The sequence below is a fragment of the Rhinoderma darwinii genome, chromosome 3, assembly GCF_050947455.1.
Source record: "Rhinoderma darwinii isolate aRhiDar2 chromosome 3, aRhiDar2.hap1, whole genome shotgun sequence".
Classification (NCBI taxonomy): domain Eukaryota; kingdom Metazoa; phylum Chordata; class Amphibia; order Anura; family Rhinodermatidae; genus Rhinoderma; species Rhinoderma darwinii.
In genome coordinates, this window is record NC_134689.1 from 201,657,853 (window position 1) to 201,681,388 (window position 23,536).

The following is a 23,536-nucleotide window of genomic DNA, read 5'->3' on the forward strand; positions in this document are numbered from 1 at the left end:
CTTAGACATCAGGCTTGATGTCTTGGATTTATACCGGACTCGGATCTGTCTGATTAATTCATTGTTGAATACTGTTACCTTCACGTAAAAAAACATCACTGGTATCCGTCTCTGTCACACCACTGACTTTAGTAAATTATGATTAGTGTTTTAGTAATCCTTTCTCGCCTCCATTACAGTAATTCACTACTAATTAACATTCCACTTACCAGACTGACATCCGAAAGCTGCCATACCCCTATATGTTCCCCATTCTATAGGGTATGTCCCTGCTATTGTAATCAGGATTTCTCCTTATGAGCATGGTGTAATATGAGGAGAGGAGTCAACAGACTTTTACAAAACCCTAGTGGGAAGTTAGTTAAAGAACGCATATAGAAGTGCAGACATACAGAATGACGAACTAATTAGTTTGATAAAACTGGGTATCATGGCACTGAAATTAGTACAGAAGTCACAACTACTAATGTAAGGACAGCAATAAAGTGTTCACTGGGAGAAATGTAACATTGATTTAAAAATAAAAACAATTTAAATGTGTGAATATGTGCAATATCATGTAACATTACGGATTTCATAGTTACTCATTATTACCATATCACAGATTGCTGTAGGCTTTAATTATCTTAAATGGAGGAAAATGAAACGGTAACAGCACATTTTTTTATTCAGCTAATTACAAAAGTTGAGGGCCAAAAGTTAAAAGCTGGATTATGTATTAAAATGAAGCAAATCAAGCAGATAGTTCAATCGATACTGAATGGGAAGCTGGCAAGAGTGTGTGAAAATCACTTACATTGACTATTGCTTCCTTTGCCTGAGCCATGTCAGAGATAACGCCATCTGTAATGATCAGCAGAATAAAGTACTGGGAGCCATCCTTTATTGAGGCAGCATATCTGCAGAAAAGAGTGAAAACAACTATCGTTACTATCAGCCTCAGAAAACAAGCACAAATTCGAAATCAATATTTCAGACGGGTTAATATCAGAGGCAAAAAAATAGCGTAAGGCAGAGTTGGGATGGGTAAGAATTTAGGGAATAATCCACAGGTGTTACATTTTCACCCCTATACAGTTGCTGTAAGTATCTGCGGCAAATCAGCAAATTAATAGGTATGCTGTGGATGTACAAAAATTAGTAGCAGGCCCTGAAATCCACACTAATTTTTTCTGCTACATGTGAGTGGGGTATTGAAAACCATTCACATATACTGTGCTGTAATTTGTTACTGATTTTTAGTGCAGAATCTTCACCAAAAATCTGCAACAAATTTGAGTTATAGTAACATGGGTCACCTCGTTTATCTCATGTAATATTAGATTGCTTGAACCACATATTCTGACAAAGCATTGCAACAATTTCAATATAAAAGTTCCAACTATTATTAGTAAGGCTCATTTCACAGTACCGTTAAGCTCCGTTTAGCTCTCTTCCGTCAGAGGAAGAAATGAACGAGAGTCCAAACGGAAAACATCGCTTCCGTTAGAATTACCATTAGAATTCATTGTATGTTCTTACCTTGTTTTTGTTATCAGTGAGTGGAGCCCTATAGTATGTGTATATTCGGCATATGTCCTCCGATTTTCCTGGCACATATGCCAATCATACACTATATGGACAAAATTATTGGGACACACCTCTTAATCATTGAATTCAGGTGTTTCATTCAGTCCCATTGTCACAGGTGTATAAAATGAGGTGCCTTGCCATGCAGTTTACCGTTACAAACATCTGTGAGAGAATGGGTCGTTCTAAAGAGCTCACTGAATTTGAGCGTCGTACTGTAATAGGATGTCACCATTGCAACAAGTCAGTTTGTGAAATTACTTCCCTCCCAGATAATCAACAATCAACCATTTGACTCAGGTGACTTCAAAAACCAGTGTTTCATAGAAATGCAGATGAATAGCTTAAGGAGAGCACTAGTCATACCTCCTCCACCCTCTTCACAATGATTGACGGCCAGCTGTTTATGCAGAGAGGGGCGGAGGAGGCAGACAGAGTGCTATTCTTATGAATATATTGGACTCATAACTATGAGTCCGATGTATACTTTGATCGCTCCTATTAGCCAATCTATACATTATTTTTTTGTGCCGTTTTGGCTAGTGGGAGTACGTACCTTTTCCTGTGATATGCTGGCTTTACCTAGGGCTGAATATTGAGGTGACAGACCCGCTTTAACTATTCAAAGCTCCTCTCTTCTTCTCGTCCCACTACCTGTCCTAGTGATCCTATCCCCTGACACCTCACCCAGTCCCTCTCCCCAGTTGTCACCAGTCACCTGACTAAAATTTTTAACCTCTCTCTTTCTTCTGGTATCTTTCCCTCCTCTTTTAAACATGCCATCATAAACCCATTACTGAAAAAAACAACTCTTGACCCATCCAGCGCTGCTAACTACCGACCAGTCTCTAATCTGCTCTTCATCTCCAAACTCCTAGAACGCTTGGTCTACTCTCGCCTTATCCACTATCTCTCTGCTAACTCAATTCTAGACCACTTACAATCTGGTTTCCGCACTCTACACTCCACAGAGACTGCCCTTACTAAAGTCTCAAATGATCTCTTGGCAGCTAAATCGGATCTCTCTGCAGCCTTTGACACTGTAGACCACAAACTCCTACTCTATTGGCCTTAAAGACACAAATCTCTCTTGGTTTTCCTCCAAACTCTCTGACCGCTCGTTCAGTGTGTCATTTGCTGGTTCCACTTCTTCTCCTCTTCCACTTGCTATCGGGGTTCCTCAGGGATCAATCCAAGGTCCGCTCCGCTTTTCTCTCTACTCAGCGCCTATTGGACAAACTATCAGCAGATTTGGCTTCCAGTACCATCTCTACGCTAATGACACCCAATTATATGCCTCTTCCCATGACATCACCCCCGGTGTAATACAAAACAGCAGTGATTGTCTGTCCGCTGTCTCTAACATCATGTCCTCTCTCTATCTGAAACTGAATCTTTCTAAAACTGAGCTCCTTGTGTTACCACCATCTACTAACCTACCCAAACCTGATGTCTTCATCTCAGTGTGTGGCACTACCATAACTCCTAGGCAGCACGCCCGCTGTCTCGGGGTTAGTTTTGATTCCGATATTTCTCTTACTTTACACAGTCAATCACTTACACGCTCCTGTCATTTTCACCTCAAAAAATATCTCCAGAATCCGCCCTTTTCTTACTGGGGAAACAGCCAAAACTCTTATTCTTGCTCTGATTCACTCTCGTCTCGACTACTGTAACTCATTATTAGTTGGTCTTCGCCTCACTAAACTCTCCCCTCAGCCAGGCTCATCTTTCTGACCAACCGCTACACCAACAACTCTACCCTGTGCCAATCACTACACTGGTTGCCCACCCCCTTCAGAATTAAATTCAAACTTATTACTCTCACCCACAAAGCCCTCCACAGTGCTGCACCTCCTTACATCTCCTCCCTTATCTCTGTCTACCAGCCTACTCGCACTCTACGTTCTGCCAACGACCTTACATTAAAATTCACCATAATCAGAACCTCCCACTCCCATCTCCAAGATTTTTCTTGTGCTGCACCAGTCCTCTGGAATGTGCTACCACAGACAATCAAATTATTTCCCAATATCCACAGTTTTAAACGTGCCCTGAAAACACATATTTTTAGACAGGCCTATAACATTCCCTAATCTGACTCCTTTCCTTGGCCCCATTAGTCATCAGAATAAAATTCCCTCACACTCCTTGCACCGTACTGTAGTTCATGTCCGTCATACACGGATAGTGGCTGGTGACCGGCTCATGCAGCTTTATGTGTACCACCTCATGTGTATAAAAGATGGCTGGACCATTGTACTGAACAAACACTTTTACACTTTGTGTCTCCCTTACTTCCTCATAGATTGTCAGCTCTGACGAGCAGAGTCCTAAATCCTCCTGTATGAATTGTAAATCAGCTTTGTCACTATGTAATGTCTGATATTGTCTGTTTATATTACCTCTAAATTGTAAAGTGCTGCATAATATGTTGGCGCTATATAAAGATTATTATTATCTGCATTTCTATGAAAACTGGTTTTAGAAGCCACATGAGTCTAATGGAAATCCGTTTTGTGCAGTCAAGTTGTTTCAAGTATTGTAAAATTTAATAATAATAATAATAATAATAATAATAATATACCTATATAACACATCAGACCACAACCCAAAGGGCCACATACATAGTTGCATATTTACTTAGGCTAAAAAAAGGACACATATCCACCAAGTTCAACATTTCTCTGATCAATTATACAACATTCAATACTAAATTATTTATAACTCTCAATGCTATTTGTCATTAGATAAGCATCTAGCCTTTTTTTGAATGCTGTCAAATTATCTGTCATTGCTACCTCTGGTGGTAGGGAAGTGCATATTTTAACTACACTAACTGTAAAGAACCCTTTCCTATATTGATGTCTGAATCGCCTTTCATTCACACGTAAAGAATGTCCCCTAGTACTTGTACAGTTCTTGAAATTATTAAACCATGTGCCAGTTCTTTGTGTTGACCACACAGGTGCCGCTGCTTATCAAGCCGTGAACGGGATTCTGCACCTTCTAAATACAGTTAGACATAGAATCTACAGAAGCTAAACGGCACAACATTTTTTAATAATAGATAATTACAAAAGTAATTTTTATAGTGAAATACAAACATTGAAGAAAAAAAAAAGAACCACCCAAAGGTGGCCATAGCCTTTAACCTCTGTCCGATAAGGCTGAATGCACACAATGCGTATTACGTGGGACTTTAAAAAAAAAAAGTAAAATAAAATTGTTTTTGAAAAATAAAAGTTTCAAGTAATAAAAAAAGAAAAATTGCCTTTTTTTCCCTGTTTTAACTATACATAAATTGTATTGACATGTTCGTAATGACCTGAATAAATAAAAAACAATGGCAGAATTGCTTCTTTTTAGCTCCATAAAAATGAAATAAAAAGTTCTGAACTTTTTTTTAAAATCCCATTTACCCCAAAATTATAGCAATAAAAACTACAGCTCATCCCACAGAAAAGCAAGCCCCCTCACAGCTCCATCAACAGAAAGCGATGCCAAAACTTAATTTTATTTAGAAAAAAGTTTTTTTTTATTGTGTAAAAGTAGTAAAACATAAAAAAACTATAAATAATTCATATCACTGCATTCGTAACGACCCAAAAGATAAAACTATTACATTAGTTATCCTGTGTTGTGAATGCGCTAAAAAAATAACTAAAAAACTATGTCAGAGTTGTTTTTTGGTCACCCCTCCACTCCAAAAATTAAATAAAAAGTAATAAAAATAAATAAATAAATTGCATTTACCCCAAGATGAAACCTATTAAAACCCCAAGTCATCATTTACTAGAGCACACAAGTGGACCCCGTAGATGCAGCGGAGATTATGATATTTTAGGGCCTTGTGCTGCATAGGTGGCTAGTGAAGAAGTCCAAGATTAGGCAATACTGGAGAGCGGATATTTTGTACAATTCCCCGATTTACCACAAAGCCATGTCCCATGGTACAATACGCTGTCCGTGCACATCGTACAGATGGCATTGTAGAATGCTTACTTGCTATCCCAATGTGCAGGCCAGACTGTAACATTCCTACAGTTTCAAGAAGTGGTTATCAAGGCCCTAATATTTGGGAACAAGGAGGGGAATGGCCTATGGAGAACTGCCCCAAAATGTCATAATCTCTGCAGGAAGCGAGGTTGCCTGTATTGTACTAGGGCAACACTTTCCCAGGAAAGTCCCCAAAACTGCAAAGAAGGGAAGGACCCAAAAATGGTCCAGAATATGTCTCAAAAGGGTGACACCTGCCCTGAAAAAACTGGCCTGTGTTTAAAGGATTGTTTCATAGCAAACCACACATTCATATTTTGTTAATTTTTTATTTATTTCCCCCATTATGATACCACCTTATTATGCTCTGATATATTTCGCAAAGCTTACATATGCCACCACATTATAAACTGAAATACCAGTAATAACTCAAACAAAACTACTACCAAGCAAAATCCGCACTCCAAAAGCCAAATGGGAATACTTCAAAGCCTATCAGCAGTTTATGACCACATATGGTGTATTACCGTACTCGGAATAACTGGCTTAACTATTTATGGGGTGTGTGTGTGTCTCCAGTGGCACAAGCTTTACACAACATATTTGGCACTAAATTGAAATATCTGTGAAAAAATAGCAATTTTCACTCTTGCATATATTAGTTTGCAATGGATGTTGCAAATACTCTTGATGTCAAAATGCTCACTACAGCCCTAGATGAATTCTTTGAGCAGTGTCATTTCCAAAATGGGTTCACTTCTCTGGGTTTACACTGTACTAATACCTCAGGGCAATGCAACATGGTGTCCGAAAACGGTTACATAAAATCTGGACTCAAAAAATCCAATTCCGCACCCTTCCTTTTGAGGCTTGTTGTGTGTCCAAACAGCAGTTTGCAACCACATTGCTCAATCAGTTTTGTTTTTTTTTTCTCCAAAGAGAAGTCTTACTGATTTCTACATTAGAATCCATTTAGCCTTAAGGTCTTAATGAAATTTTCAACTTCAACATAAAGTAGTGTTAAACAAAATAGCAGTGAGTTTAAAAAAAGGAAATAAAGCGCAAAATCATTATAACAACTTATTTGCCTAAATGCAAATGCACTGGAAATACTACACGTTCAATTACAAATCAAAACAAAATATATCCAGTTTGTGTTAATTCTTTACAGAAAGTAAAGAAAAAGGAATATTAGGCATTAGGAATATAAAAACAAATAGTAGTGCCAGCGTTTTTCTTTGAAAACTCAAGAATTTAATGTATAAACTGAAAAAATGTTTCAGATTCACTTTACTGAACTAATATTTAGTGGCATAACCATTGTTTCTGAGAACTGCTTGACATCTGTGTTGCATGGAGTTGACCAACTTCTGGCATCTCTGAGCAGGTATTCCAGTCCAGGAAGATTGGACTACATTCCACAGTTCTTCTGCATTTTTGGGTTTTGTCTCATGAACCACATTTTTTTTGTCACCCCAAAAGTTCTCTATGGGATTGAGGTCAGGAGATTGGGCTGGTCACTCCATTACCTCAATCCTGTTTGTCTGTAACCAAGATGTTGTTCGCTTACTGGTGTGTACAAAATTGTAAAAATAAAAGTTGTTTTTCCCCTATAATAAGTATTTTATTATAGGAAAAAAATGAAAACGTTAAAAAAAAGTACACATATTTGGTATCACTGCGTTCTTCACGACCCAATCTATAAAACTATACTGTTATTTTTCCCGCACGGTGAAGATTGCAATAAAAATAAATGAAAAACCATACCAAAATAACTATTTTTTGGTCACCACCCCTCTCAAAATATACAATAAAAAGTGATCAAAAAGTCGCAAATAGTACCAATAAAAACTACAACCCGTCCCGCAAAAAACAAGCCCTTACATAGCTTTTTTTAGCTTTTTTTAAATAAGGGCCAAAATTGACACCTGTTACTCCACAGAATGAATGACTTCACCAATTTAACTCCTCACTGCTATTATTTTGAACAAGTCCCTTTCAATTAATGATTCATTTACACAGAATGAGCGGCATGTATGTCCTAATTTTTGGGTCTGTTTTTTACCCATTTACTGCACTAAGAGGATGTGCACACACAAAATCAAAAACATCTGAAAATACAGAGCTGTTTTCAAGGGTAAACAGCTCCTGATTTTGAGACTTTTTTTAAGCAACTTGCGTTTTTCGCTGCGTTTTTACAGCCGTTTTTGGGGCTGTTTTTCTATAGAGTCAATGAAAAACGGCTCAAAAAACGTCTCAAGAAGTGACATGCACTTCTTTTTTGCGGGCGTCTTTTTACACATCGTTTTTCGAAAATGAGGCGTAAAACAACACCCCGTCGGAATCGGAACAGAACGCCGTATTTCCCTTTGAAATCAATGGGCAGATGTTTCTAGGCGTTCTGCTTCAAATTTTTCAGACGTTTTTCGGGACGTTTATGGCCCGAAAAACGTCTGAAAACACTATGTGTGCACATACCCTAACAAGTAAATTATTTGCTATGTAGAAATATCACTTCTACCAAAAACATTGATTTATCAGGTTAAGGGCAGATTCAGACGAACGTTGCGTTTTTGTGCGCGCAAACAACGCAGCGTTTTGCGCGCGCAAAAACCATTTGACAGCTGCGTGTGTCATCCGTGTATGATGCGTGGCTGCGTGATTTTCGCGCAGCCGCCATCATAGAGATGAGGCTAGTCGACGCCCGTCACTGTCCAAGGTGCTGAAAGAGCTAACTGATCGGCAGTAACTCTTTCAGCACCCTCGACAGTGAATGCCGAACACAATATACAGCAACCTGTTAAAAAAAAATAAAAAGTTCGTACTTACCGAGAACTTCCCTCCCGGCCGTTGCCTTGGTGACGCGTCCTTGGTGACGCGCCTCTCTTGACATCGGGCCCCACCTCCCTGGATGACGCGGCAGTCCATGTGACCGCTGCAGCCTGTGCTTGGCCTGTGATTGGCTGGAGCTGTCACTTGGACTGAATTGTCATCCCGGGAGGTCAGACTGGAGGAAGAAGCCGGGAGTTATCGGTAAGTCAGAACTTCGTTTTTTTTTTACAGGTTCATGTATATTGGGATCGGAAGTCACTGTCCATGGTGCTGAAACAGTTTAACTCTTTCAGCACCCTGGACAGTGACTATCTCCTGACGTCGCGTACCGGAAATTTATTTGCCGGGTTCGGCCAAAACGAGTTCGGCCGAACCCGGTGAAGTTCGGTTAGGTTGTCCGGGTTCACTCATCTAAAAAGACACTCCGTTTGGATGTTTGGAAACAGAAAAGCACGTGGTGCTTTTCTGTTTACATTCATCCTTTTGACAGCTGGAGCGCTGTTTCAGTCGGTTCGCACGGAAGTGCTTCCGTGCGACCTGCGTGGTTTTCACGCACCCATTGACTTCAATGGGTGCGTGATGCGCGAAATACGCGGAGATATTGAACATGTCGCATTTTTTGCGCAGCTGACAAACGCTGCGCAAAAAGCACGGACTGTCTGTACTGCCCCATAGACTTGTATTGGTCTGTGCGTGGCGCGTGAAAACCATCTGTTGTTCTGATCTGTTGTGTTAATTCACTGTATTTAAACGATATATATTGTGCTCCCACAAATATGAAAAATTGTAAATTCACTGATGTGATAAATGAGTAAAATGTATAACTTTTATTTCATAGCTATCTAAAAACAGGGGTACAATCACCACTGTGAAAAGCCCAACCGTGTATTTTAAAAACGTATTAAACAAATACTCCAAGTCCTAATTAGTTTGCGAACCCTCTATGACTGGGTATATAAACAGAGATAACAATTATGGAATCAGCGTTTCAACATTGGTGTAACAGTGGTTTAGACCCTAAAACACACCGGAGCCTGCAGTTAACCGCACCTAGATCTCCTGATGTTAAGGATACACAACAATGCCACTGCCCCCTACTGCCCCCAAAACAGTTTAAACCACTGTTACACCAATGTTGAAACGCTGATTCCATAATTGTTATCTCTGTTTATATACCCAGTCATAGAGGGTTCGCAAACGAATTAGGACTTGGAGTATTTGTTTAATACGTTTTTAAAATACACGGTTGGGCTTTTCACAGTGGTGATTGTACCCCTGTTTTTAGATAGCTATGAAATAAAAGTTATACATTTTACTCATTTATCACTTCAGTGAATTTTCTGATCTGTTGTGTAGATCGTCTTAGCCCGCTCTAGGGTAGACATATTTTGCTTCAGCTTACAATACTTAAGATATATGCCATACAGCATAAAGGTTATCAAGAACATATGTAGAAACACATCTCGCTCATTGAAAATAAAAAGTTATACGCTTCTATCTTCACTCGGCAATTCCATCCAACTCATGTATATTTTAATCTATGTTTTTAGAAGTAACACGTAATATAATCAACTTATGACTATTTAAACTGGTGGTGGGATTCACTGAGCATACTTAAGAAAGGGGGCAGACCACCGAAACATTGCAACGGCGTAGCAAGACGTCAATCTTTCCTCCTCGTTGAGTCTCTGCACAGAACCATAAACTTAATGGGATAAAAACTCATCTGGATGTTCTATGGACTTTCTGCCACTATGGGTGATGTTAAATCATGCGAACAATCTTCATGTATTTATTGTCAATTGAATTACTATAAAGAAATAAACAACGTTTTTGCATAAGAAACAAAAGTTGCAACGTACTTTATTACATTGAATTACCTTGTTATTATTAAGGATTGAAACCCTAAAACTGAGCACGCTAAAGCCTGAGTTGCCATCCTTCATATTGGATCATACTGTTCATTATTACTAATAGTAAGGGGTGCCAAGTGAGGTACCCCTTTAACCTGAACAGAAAATCAGTATAGCACAGCGTTTTTCTTTGTCTTTCATTAAAATCATAGAAAAATATTTCTGACTGACTAGCAATGATCTGGAAAGAAAAACTGCATTACCTTGCTACATGATTAATAACTGGAGCAAAATTTGTTGGTCCATATAGCTGTACACTTTTCAAGCTTCTGTAATACGCTTCCATCACTCCATCGATTCCATGACAATATGGGTTTTGTGGATTGCCATTCTGCGGTACAAAGAGAATACATGTATACATATATTTTTCTACATAAAAAGTCATGTTTGGGAAGGGGTAACAAGGATAGAGAAAAAATAAAGGAGAACAAGAAACCCCATCTTCTTTAGTGCATCTTCAATTACTCTGTGAATCCAGACTTTACTTTTCATTAAATTATGTTTCTCTTAAAAGGTTAGATCTTAGTGATTCATTTAATTTTATTTTAACCCCTTCCCTCCGCAGACATTTTTCAGATTTTCACTTTTGTTTTTTCCTCCCCACCTTCCAAAAGCCATAACTTTTTTTATTTTTCCATCAATATTGCCATATGAGGGCTTGTCTTTTGCGGGACGAGTTTTAGATTTTCATAGCACCATTTTTTGTACCTTATAATGTAGTGGGAAACAAAAAAAAAATGTATGTGGGGTGGAATAGAAAAAAAACAGCAATTCCTCAATCTTTTGGGTGGTTTTGCTTTTACGGCGTTCACCGTGCAGTAAAAACTGCATGTTAACTTTATTCTGCGGGTCAATACGATTACGTTGATACCAAATTTATATAGTTTTCTTTATGTTTTGCTACTTTTACAAGGAAAAAACTGATTGTTAAAAATAAAATTTGAGTTTTGTAGCCATATTCTGAGAGTATTAAATTCCAAAAAATCAGTGTAAGTGGTGTACGTTTAAATTATTAAATATGAAATACTGCCTATATAAACGTTTAAAAATATTTTATTGGTATAATTCTAAAAAATAGGGCACTAATGCCCAACAATCTGAGTATAGGCGTTGGCAAAACAGATCATAGATCCCTGATAAAGTGTCTGAGATAAATAAGTAAAATTTGGTAGACTTTTATATCATGCAACACTAGACAGGTGTAGTGATTCACACTACTAGTTTATTTGCCATAGCGATACAAAATCACCAAGACTCATTCAGATGTCCTATATGCACTGATAACGAACATGCAATGCTTTAGACATTCACAGAGGACCCCAACAATTATAACAATGGTCTGTTAAACCACAGGTAAGCAAACGTCCCACGCGTTTCTGCACCCCTGTAAATACAGGGGAGCGTCCTCAGGGGTTTAAATTGCTTTAAATTATTAACGATTATATATTATATATTATACACATATTATGCTGTTAGTTTTGTATTCTCCGGCATGCACTGAGACACGTTACAGCAATTCTGATGTTTTTAATTTGTTATTTTTTTTACGCTGCTCGCGGTGCGGACTAAATAACTAAATAATTATATATTGTAATAGTTCGGACTTTTACGGACGCGTCAATTACTCTTTTTTACTTGTCCCCCTAGGGGATTTTAACCAGCGATCGTTAGATCGCTTGCACAATATACTGAAATACTAATGTATTGCAGTATATTGTGATTCTGACAGTCTCCTATGAAGGGGAGTACAAAGATGGCGGACCTGGGGGACTTCATAAGGCCCCCAGGCTGTCATGCCAACCAACGGAACCCACCGATATCGCTGCAGGGGGGTCGTTGGGATGTTACAGGGGGTCGTCTACTGTTTTTAGTCATTCAAATGCCACAATCGCTATTGACCGTGGCATTTAACAGGTTAAACAAACAGGATCGCGCTCGAACGGGACGCCGCTCGTTACCCGGAAGTGTCGGCTGTAGCACACAGCCGACACACTCGCTTTATGGAGCGGGCTCAGCCCGTGAGCCCGCTTCATATTCCCCCACCCGGCGTGCGCCTTATATCGGGAAGGTGTTAAGGGGTGATCTTCTTTGGACAAAACTTAGTACAGGATGTAAAGTTTCCAGGAAGTAAAAGAAGAACATGTAAAAAAAAAATCAAAACTCTCAATTACGTTTGTATATGCGTTTCTTAATCTTTTCAACGCTGTTGGGTCGAATGCGACCTTCATCAGACATTCCGAATGTCGTGTATCACATAAAACCTACAACGTGTTCAGTAGAATGGTGAAAGTATCACTGAAAAGGCAAGTAATTGGGAGTGTGGAAGTTCTTTCCTGCATCCCACCAAATTAGTACTGTAGTGCCGTGCGTTATCATACACATAAAAGAAGTACACACTGCTAAAAATCAATGTGGGTGGAATAATGTAGACACAACACCTGAGCACTCTATAATTTTCAAAGGGAATGTATCATCTGTATTTTATTTTTAATCATTAAAACTAGTTTACTTTTGATTTCAGTGGCCAGTGACATGGTAAATGGAAGAAAAAAATGTGTTTGGTTTTTTTTCATCTCGACAATCCGGAACTAAAAATGTTTTCATTTTTACATCAAAGCAGCAATACGGTGTCATTATTTTTTCAATGCTTAATTTTTTTCCTTTCTTTTCCCCATAAATAAATTTGTTATTTACAATAAAAAGGCAATCTTATGTACAGTATGCCAGTATATTGTATCTGTTAGTGCATACCATTGAAATGCCCTTTACCTGGTCCCAGGCTATCTCCATAGTGAGGCCAGCCCAACGAACATGTCACTTGGGCTGGTTCTTACAGGACCCCATTTGTACAGGGCCACGATCAGGTTTCATCAAAGCACTAAAGGGACTAACTCGTAATAGTACGTCAAGGTGCGGGAAGGAGCGAACATAAAATGTGATCTAAACAGTAGGTAATTTTCTGACAGTATAATTCTTTTAAAGACAACTTGTGCTCTTTGACCTATAAAACATATGTCCACCTTTAAACACCATTTTACAAATCATACATAGAATTACTGTGCATAAAAAGTTGAGTAACTTTGTGAATACATACCTTTCTTATCTTGTTTTGGTCTTGTGTTAAAGGGTACCTCCTGGAGCCATTTCATTAAGTTTAGTTAATGTTGATATATTTTATTGTATATTTTATTTATGTCCATTTATCATCAATATAAGGATATAAAGTTTATTATTAAAAATTCCACCTAATGAAAAAAAATCCCAGTCTATGATCTGTCTTCTCTCTTCTGTCAAGTTGTTAAAAAAATATTCAGTAGTTTATTAGTTAAATCTGTTTCCCCCTCCTGCTCCTTTCCAAAAGCAGAAAGAGAAAAATGCTGCCATTACAACTCCCATTGATGGTTGTCGCCAAACACTCATTAAATGGTGAATCTACTTAGATAAGCCATGATTTAGGGGCAGGAGATTCCTTTGAGAGAGCAAAAACTCAAAAGCTATGTAAACCTTTCAAGACTTTTTTATTATTATTTTATTTTACTAAAACAATGTATTATAGTGTTTAATGCAACTGTGTAATTGTTTTTTATTTAAAAAAAAAAAAGTTTACTTTTTGAGATACAGCTACTATGTGTCCTGGTTACATAGAAGCTGTAACTTGTGCTGAAATCTGAATCCGTCAGGTCAGTGGGACTGACTTCTTCGGTGACAGCGGATTCTGCGTCAGCTGTTATCGATCACATCTAAGTTCATAACTTAGAGACACGCAGGACCCGCTGTCACCGAAGCAGTCACGTTGATCTGAGGGATTCAGGTTTCAGCGCAAGATACAGCTTCTATGTATCCAGGAAACATAGAACCTGTATCTCAAAAAGTAAAATTTAAAAAAAAAATAAAAACAAATTAGAAAGTTGCATTAAGCACTATAATACATTGTTTTAGTAAAAAAAAAAAGTATTTAAAGGTTTACATAGCCTTTAATGCCAAAATGTTTAAGATGTAAATCACGTTTTCCTAATGTTAAAGTAACCCTCTGGTCCAAAGTAACAATTTAGATATGGGTTGCTTTAAGTTTATTATAGTAAGGATATGTGCACACGGGGCGGTTTTTTAATCCGCAGCATGTCAATTTACGCTGCGAAGTTGCTGCACTTTTGTTGCAGTTTTTCCCCATTGGTTAAATGTTAACCACCAACTAATAGAACTAATGCACAGAAATATAATCAATAAATATATATTTTATTAATGTTCATAGAAATACATGGTAAAACAATTATTAGTAAAGTAAAATATCATCGTGCATACATTACTCATGAGTCCCAACCCAGGATTCTATTCTATACAATATAATATAGCCCCAGAAAAGCGACAAGCGAAACACGCGTTGGGGTTTCCCTCCCAACCTTGGATTGCTTGGTCTGTATACTCTGGCTTGCTTAACATGGTTTTTGTGGATGCTATGTCTGCACGTATATAACTAACATTGGGGTAGCAATCCTTTGCACTACTAGCACTTTATGATTAAACAGCTAAGGTGGGATTGTACAGTATAGGATCCTGAGTTGGGACTCATGAGTAATGTATGCACAATGATTTTATTTTACGAATAGTTGTTTTACCATGTATGTCTATGGAAATTAATAAAATATATATTTATTGATTATATTTCTGTGCATAAGTTCTTCTGGTTGGTGGTTATAATTTGCAGGCTGCACAGACTTTACATATAGTTAGACCAGTACTTAAGGCATCAGTCTGCAAGTCCCACAATTCATGTAAAAAACTTCTCTAAGGGCACAAATCTGGAAAATTATTTAGGTTGTTATGTGATGTAATATCTAATGCTAAACCATATTATCCTCATTGGACTTCCAGAGGACCCTCAGATTACTTTGGTGACAGTGATGGTGCCAGCAAATGGCATGTCTATTTTTGACATAACACTAGAGCTGACCTGCATTCTTATCCACAAAATAATGCCATAATCTTTCTGAAGGATAAAATAAATATTTCCTATGTGTCCCACTGTAATTTAGATAGAAACTCAATTTTGCTTATATTCTATCTGCTATTATAGTTAGTTTATTAAAGGGGATGTTTAATGAAGACCACCTTATTTCAAAGAGTAGCCCCTGCCATTCAACAGTTACCGCTGGGGGTCGCCATGGCAGCTACATATTTTCCCTATCGCAGTTGCTGCGGGGGAAATGTAGCATTACATGTCGGCCTTTCAAATAAATGGCTGCTGCCCCTTCAAGCGGGGAAACCTTGTTCACAACTTTCAAATGCCCTAATAGGGCATATGGACTGAAGTTGTCCTCATGGGTCATCCATATAAATGGGCTTCCCTGGTAATTCTGAAGTTATTCATTTCAGATAGAGAGAGGTATTATATTAGAGACAGCGGACAATCACTGATGTTTTGTATTAGAGGAGGGGTGATGTCTTGGGAAGAGGCATATTATTGGTGTCATCAGTGTAGAGATGGTGCTGGAAGACAGATCTACTGATAGTTTGTCCAATAGGGGCTGTGTGTAAAGAAAAGAGGAGCGGACCTGGGACTGAACCCTGAGGGAACCCAATAGCAAGGGGAAGAGGAGAAGTAGACCCAGCAAATGACACACTGAACATGCGATCAGAGAGATAGAAAGAAAACCAAAAGACAGCAGTATACTTAAGCGCTTTGCGCACCTGGACGAAATAACACCCTGCTGTGGGGGGTGATGTATGGTGCGGGCTCACGCACTGAGCCCGCTCTATACACTGCCGCTGTCAGCTGTGTATTACAGCTGATACTCGGGACTACCTGCTAGGAACAGCGATTTTACCACACGGTGAAGGATGTAAAAACTAAGCCCAAAAAACAATGGAGGAATTTGTTTTTTCAAATTTCAGCCAGCAAAGAATTTGCTTTCAGTTTCCCAGTACATTATATGGTACTTTAAATGGTGCCAATCGAAACTACAACGCCTCTCACAAAAAATAATCGTGTAAAAAACAAAAATGAAAAAGCAAAAAATGGCTCAGTCCTGAAGGGGTTAAAAGTTTGTGTTGGATATTCATATTGATTTTATACAATATCATTTGGTATTAGGTGATCTGGATTTTGGTTGTTCTATGATGACAAATAAAAAAATAAGTGGGAAAAAAGACAAAACTTACCAAAGCAAATTCATGACATACTCTTCCATCAGGTGGCAACTTTGCTCCAAAGCCTAATGCAGGAAACATTTTATCACTGTCATAATCCTGAATAATTTCTCCAACTGCTTTTAGTGCCATGCCATATGCATTTAGCTGATAAGGATTCATGTAGTGCAGAGATGTGGGCTGTGCAGGGTTTCCTGTTTCAAAATAAAGTCCATTGAATAGTTATTACTTTTTTCTTTTAAAAATAGCTTTATTTTAAGTATTGCAGTAAGTTACTAACAAACAGTTCTTTAACGCAATAGAGGGAATTTATTAATTTTTCGACACCATTTTTCTGCCATAGAAAAGTCGCAAATGGCACAAAAGTCACTTTTGCTCCCGCAGCTTAGCAGACAAGGTGGACAACAAATTTACTATTATTTGCAGCAGAAAGTGGCGTAAATTTTAGCGCGAATCTACTCCAGCTCGTAGTGCACAAATGGCCATAGATGCTCTTAATTTATTCCAGGCGCATCTTACTCTAGTGAGCTTTATATTAAGACTGGTGTATGAAATGCCAGTGTTAGTAAATCTCCCTTCAATGTGATTTATTAGGACTGTACAGTATATGCAGTGCCTGTGTACAGCCATGCCTAAACACAATAAGGTACTGACATTTTTTGTTTAAATGTTAACATTTAATATTCAGATATTTTACATCAAGTAGTAAAGGATCCTAATTTGTGTCCTTTTAGTTTTCTTCAGTCTTAAAGAGGCTCTGTCACCAGATTTTGCAACCCCTATCTGCTATTGCAGCAGATAGGCGCTGCAATGTAGATTACAGTAACGTTTTTATTTTAAAAAAACGAGCATTTTTGGCCAAGTTATGACCATTTTTGTAGTTATGCAAATGAGGCTTGCAAAAGTCCAAGTGGGTGTGTTTAAAAGTAAAAGTCCAAGTGGGTGTGTATTATGTGCGTACATCGGGGCGTTTTTAATACTTTCACTAGCTGGGCGCTCTGATGAGAAGTAACATCCTCTTCTCTTCAGAACGCCCAGCTTCTGACAGTGCAGATCTGTGACGTCACTCACAGGTCCTGCATCGTGACGGCCACATCGGCACCAGAGACTACAGTTGATTCTGCAGCAGCATCAGCGTTTGCAGGTAAGTCGATCTTACCTGCAAACGCTGATGCTGCTGCAGAATCAACTGTAGCCTCTGCTGCCGATGTGGCCATCACGATGCAGGACCTGTGAGTGACGTCACAGATCTGCACTGTCAGAAGCTGGGCGTTCTGAAGAGAAGAGGATGTTACTTCTCTTCACAGCGCCCAGCTAGTAAAAGTATTAAAAACGCCCCGATGTACGCACCTAATACACGCCCACTTGGACTTTTACTTTTAAACACACCCACTTGGACTTTTGCAAGCCTCATTTGCATAATTACAAAAATGGTCATAACTTGGCCAAAAATGCTCGTTTTTTAAAAATAAAAACGTTACTGTAATCTACATTGCAGCGCCTATCTGCTGCAATAGCAGATAGGGGTTGCAAAATCTGGTAACAGAGCCTCTTTAAACGGGCAGTTAATGTAATTCCAACATATTTATTAGATGCAGGATAAATGCTGATACTACATATTTGTCTGACAGTGCAAGTGGTGGGGCAGAGCCGGATTAAACTGATTGCTCTTTGGATATAGTTTTCCCTCATAATCCTTGGAACAGATCCAAGGATATAGAATGCCTGAAGCCAACTAATTGATATTTACATTTTGATATTAAAATCAAGTAAACTATTGCTGATAAATAATAGAATATAGATAAGTATTTTATTTTTTCACTTAACCCCTAGACGACCACAATATGTATATTTACGTTTTGATTCTCAATACTCTATGCAGCAGGAACGTAAATGTATGTGATCCTTTATAGTAGCAGATCGCACTGTACAGCTCTCTGCCATTAAAGAGATGGGGCTAACACTGACAGCCCGATCTTCCTGAAGTGCCGGAGCTGAAATGATCAGTTGCCGATCACAAAAAACTGTAAACACAGCGTTCAAAGTGAGAACTATGTCTAGCAGTGAAATCCAAATGCAGGAAGCTTCTTTCCTCATTTGTGCCATTGCCATTAAAACCCACGATGTCATGGGCCTCCAACTCTTACATGCGGGCAAGGAACATGCTAGGAGGACATGATCTTTGTCCTCCCAGCATTCCTCTGTATGCATGCAGATAACTGCTAATAGTGATCTAACGGTCAAGCAGGCATTAGATTACTATTATCTGTGATCTAAATACAGAGGAATGCTGGGATAAGATAGATCATGTTTTCTCAGCTTCCTCCAACCAGAGGAAAAAGAAAACAAAGGCAAAAATAATAAATAATAAAAACAAATCTAATAACAAAATGAATAAAAAGCCTGTGAAATAAAATTATTTCCAACCACTACACTAACAGAACAACACTGCCAGGGACCATTCTCTGTGAAATGGAGGCATTTTACATGGACTTAATGGACCCATATAATAATGCATCCATATGTTATATCAAATCCACACACATTTTTACCTGCCTCTTGTTTTTCACTTCCTAGTCTTGTCCCTATCAACTCTTACACGTACATTTCTGTAAACAGTTGGTTTTTGCCCTTTTAGGCCTCATTCACACGACAGGGTCCGAGTGTTTTTTTCCCTGTCTGTTTTAAAATCGGATGAATTTCATTTAAATTTGTTGCCACACACAGCCCTTTGTAGATAAAGCCACCCAGCCCCCTGTCGGTAATGCCACCCAGCACCCTGCAGGTAATGCCACCCAGCTCCCTGCAGGTAATGCCACCCAGCCCCCTGCAGGTAATGCCACCCAGCCCCCTGCAGGTAATGCCACCCAGCACCCTGCAGGTAATGCCACCCAGCACCCTGCAGGTAATGCCACCCAGCACCCTGCAGGTAATGCCACCAAGTCCCCTGTAGGTAATGCCACCAAGTCCCCTGTAGGTAATGCCACACAGCTTCCTGTAGGTTATGCCACACAGTCCCCTGTAGGTGATGCCACCCAGCCCCCTGTAGGTAATGCCACCCTGCCCCTTGTAGGTAATGCCACCCTGCCCCTTGTAGGTAATGCCACCCTGCCCCTTGTAGGTGATGCCACCCAGCCCCCTGCAGGTGATGCCACCCAGCCCCCTGCAGTTGATGCCCCCCAGCCCCCTGTAGGTGATGCCACCCAGCCCCCTGTAGGTAATGCCACCCTGCCCCTTGTAGGTGATGCCACCCTGCCCCCTGTAGGTGATGCCACCCTGCCCCCTGTAGGTGATGCCACCCTGCCCCCTGTAGGTGATACCACCCTGCCCCCTGTAGGTGATGCCACCCAGCCCCCTGTAGGTGATGCCACCCAGCCCCCTGTAGGTTGCACCCATCCCCCCCCCTTCCAGGAGAAGTCACTGACTTCAATGTCCATATATGGACAGTGTAGTCACTGCCTTCTCCTAGAGAGGAATTCCCTGCCACAGGTCGGGAATTCCGCTTCAGAAGTGAGAGACGTCACTGTGTCCATATATGGACAGTGTAGTCACTCACTTCTCCTGTAGCGGCACCCCCGGCCATAGAGTCGGGGATTCCGCTGCAGAAGTGAGTGACTTCGCTGTGTCCATATATGGACAGTGTAGTCACTCACTTCTCCTGTAGCGGAATCCCCGGCCATAGAGTCGGGGATTCCGCTGCAGAAGTGAGTGACTTCGCTGTGTCCATATATGGACAGTGTAATCACTCACTTCTCCTGTAGCGGCATCCCCGGCCATAGAGTCGGGGATTCCGCTGTAGAAGTGAGGGACTTCGCTGTGTCCATATATGGACAGTGTAGTCACTCACTTCTCCTGTAGCGGCATCCCCGGCCATAAAGTCGGGGATTCCGCTGCAGAAGTGAGTGAAGTCGCTGTGTCCATATATGGACAGTGTAGTCACTCACTTCTCCTGTAGCGGCATCCCCGGCCATAGAGTCGGGGATTCCACTGCAGAAGTGAGTGACTTTGCTGTGTCCATATATGGACAGTGTAGTCACTCACTTCTCCTGTAGTGGAATCCCCAATTCCCGGTCTGGGATTGGGGATTCCGACTCCTACAGGGAGCAAAAAAAGACCCTCCTCCTCCTCACATGCTCTCTGCACTGTGAGGAGGAGGAGGAGGAGGAGGATGAGAGAGAGGAGAGGAGGAGAGAGAGCGCGAGCGACGGTAGACCCGGCCATCACTCGGGACACATTCCGGTGATGGCCGTGTATTACCCGGCCCCATAGACTTCTATGGGAGCTGGGCGGACGAAAATAGGGCATGTCCCATATATTGACGGCCGGGTTTCCCGGCCCGTCAAAAAATCGGTCGTGTGAATAGCCCCATTAGGGGTCTATTGTTCCTTATGGAGCCGGGTGCCGGCCGATTTATGAACGTCCGACACCCGGCCGGGAAACCCTGTCATGTGAATTCCGCCTTACAGTTCACACATACCACTAAAAGGCAGTATGTGAGCTAAAAAAAAAAACGGACACCTCTTTCTTGGGCATTCTTGGTTCATGTGCATTAACCGGTTGGTGCATGCTAGTCAAAGTTTGGCATTGTTATACAAACGAGAGAGCGGGGATTATTTTGTAAACTAAATTTGTCTGGTTCAACTAATAACACTAAATTCCAAAAGAGAAAGAAGAAGGAAATTTAAATTTTTAACCCTAATATTTCCCATTTCCACCTATATAAAATACTGGTTGTGTTTTGGTATCCGATAAATGTCTGATCCGTTCTCCCCCAAAAAATTTTAGTCAAAGTAAAAAATTAAATAAAAATATTCACCTCAAGGGTCGGTTCACACGTTGCGTAAATACTGTGGATTTTCCGCAACTGAATTAGTCGCGGAAAATCTGAAGCAAATACAGTAGCAGCGATGTGGATGAGAAAATCAAATCTCATCCACATGCCGCATAAATTCTGAGCGCAAAAAACGCTTTAGAAATTGACCTGCAGTGCAGAATTTGATTCTGCAGCATGTCAATTGTATTTGCGTAGACGCTCCTTATTTGATACAGGATTTCCCCATTGAATTCAATGGGAAGTAAAACCCGCAACAAATAGCAGTTGTTGCAGTTTTTGTGGGGGGGTTCGCTGTGATTACGCAACTCAAAAAAAATAAAAATATTATTCTTACCCAGGAGTCTGTGTTTCTTCCTCCAGGCAGGCCTCCTGGGATGACGTTTCATCCCATGTGACCACTGCAGCCAATCACAGGCTGTATCGGCGGTCACATGGAATGAAACATCATCCCAGGAGGACGACCTGGATGACGTCAGTGGGCCGGCCTCCTGGGATGACGCTTCATCCCATGTGACCACCACTGCAGCCAATCACAGGCTGCAGCGGTCTCCTGGGATGAAATGTCATCCCAGGCGGCCAGCCTGCTAGCACGCCTGCTAAGTGCTTCAGTTTTCCGCAGCGGACATTCCAAGCGAAAAACTGCACCACAGTTTGGTGCGTTTTTTTGCCGGGAATTCCCTGTCACGCACAGCACGGACACGCTGCATGCTTTTACGCAGCGTACCCGTCCCGTGTGAACTCCGCCTAAAGGCTCATTTAGACGAGCATGTATCTCGTCCGTGTGATGGTCGTTAAAACAATTGTATTTTAATTGGGCCATTCTCACGACCATTGTTTCAACAGAGCGTGTGAAGGGTCTGTGAAAAAATAGGACATGTTGCCACGTTCGTCTGAATGTAGCCTAAGAATGTGGTACTCCAAAAGCTGACATTTTTATGTGGATGTTTAGGCATCTAAATGCCTTGATCTTGAAGGGGTTAGTATTCTAGCCTACTAAACTATAAAGCAGTAGAAAGGAGCTACTGTTTTAAGACCTTTGTGTTGTTACTGGATACTGTATTCTATGAAATCCTGGACAAATGTAAAGATTAAAGAAAAACTTTAGGCTTACCATTTGATGCTGTGAAGTCTATGGCAACTGTGAAATTGATTTGGGTTCTATAATACAAAAGAAATACATTCATTACTTTTCTTAAAACAAATACTGTGACTGTGGACAGTGTACAAGCCAGTACTAATCTGAAATCCATAAAATAAAACTACTTTAAAAGGTTTACCAAATTATATTTGCTAAAGAGGTTGCAGTTTTATTAGAGACATCTTAGGCCCTGTTCACACTGAGTTTTTTTGGCGCTGATTTTGACTTGTAAACCACCTCTGAATCGGCTCCAAAAAACGCCCAAAATGGCTCCTCATTGATTTCAATGGGAGGCAGAGGTGTTTTTTTTTCCCCGGGCAGCTGTTAGCCGCTCGCAGGAAAAAAAGCGGCATGTCCTTTAATGCCATAGTTTCCACCTCTGATTTGTTTACGAGCGCTTTTCACGGCGTCTTTACGCCACGAAAAACGTGGTAAAAAAGCGCGGTCAGGTCAAAATATGCCTTAAAATTCCTGAACGGATTCGGAGACAGAATTTTTCTGCCTGAAAAAAGCTTTGTATGAACAGGGCTAAGGTTTTTCATAAATTTTTCCACCCTATGGTCCTGTGATGAAGCTAAAGGGTATAGATGGTAAGATTCCAACTTATCTTTCCAAGGCTTTCTCGTGGATGGTATTAGCATATGTTTATGTTACATGACATCTCTATTGGTCCGCATTTTCCCCTCCTGACTCACTACAAACCCATGTAGAAATAGTGAGAACATTCTAAATTATTTTTGCAGTTATAGCATGCAAGTATTGATTTTTGAATATTTGACCCAGTCACTTAAGGGTTAATCCCATCTCAGACACTTATGGCATATCCATAGGCTATGCCATAAACATCCGACAGATGTGGGTCCTAGGTCTGGGACCCGCACCTGTATCAAGGATGGGGGTCATACGACCCCTGTCTCGTCTGGTGAGATGACTGCCGGCCGCTGAATCCAGGTGGGGGCTATGTGGACAAATGACCACGTATGTGCATGACTCTCTCCATTATGTTCTATGGGAGTTATGAAAACTGTGCTTGCTTGGCCACCTCTACACATAGTCCATGCCTGAAATTGGCGGCCACCTCACCAGAGGGGTCGGGTGACCCCC

At 40.3% G+C, this 23,536-nt stretch overlaps 1 protein-coding gene across 1 annotated transcript in view; it reads right to left on the reverse strand.

Annotated features, from left to right (window-relative positions):
• CPNE8 (copine 8) overlaps nt 1-23,536 on the reverse strand; it is a 424,222-nt gene that overhangs the window by 20,229 nt on the left and 380,457 nt on the right. The window contains exons 14-17 of the mRNA XM_075857239.1: nt 22,406-22,452; nt 16,473-16,654; nt 10,517-10,644; nt 797-899 (exon numbers count right to left, since the gene is read on the reverse strand). Of these exons, the coding sequence (XP_075713354.1) occupies nt 797-899; nt 10,517-10,644; nt 16,473-16,654; nt 22,406-22,452 (460 nt within the window). The remainder of the gene's footprint in view (nt 1-796; nt 900-10,516; nt 10,645-16,472; nt 16,655-22,405; nt 22,453-23,536) is intronic.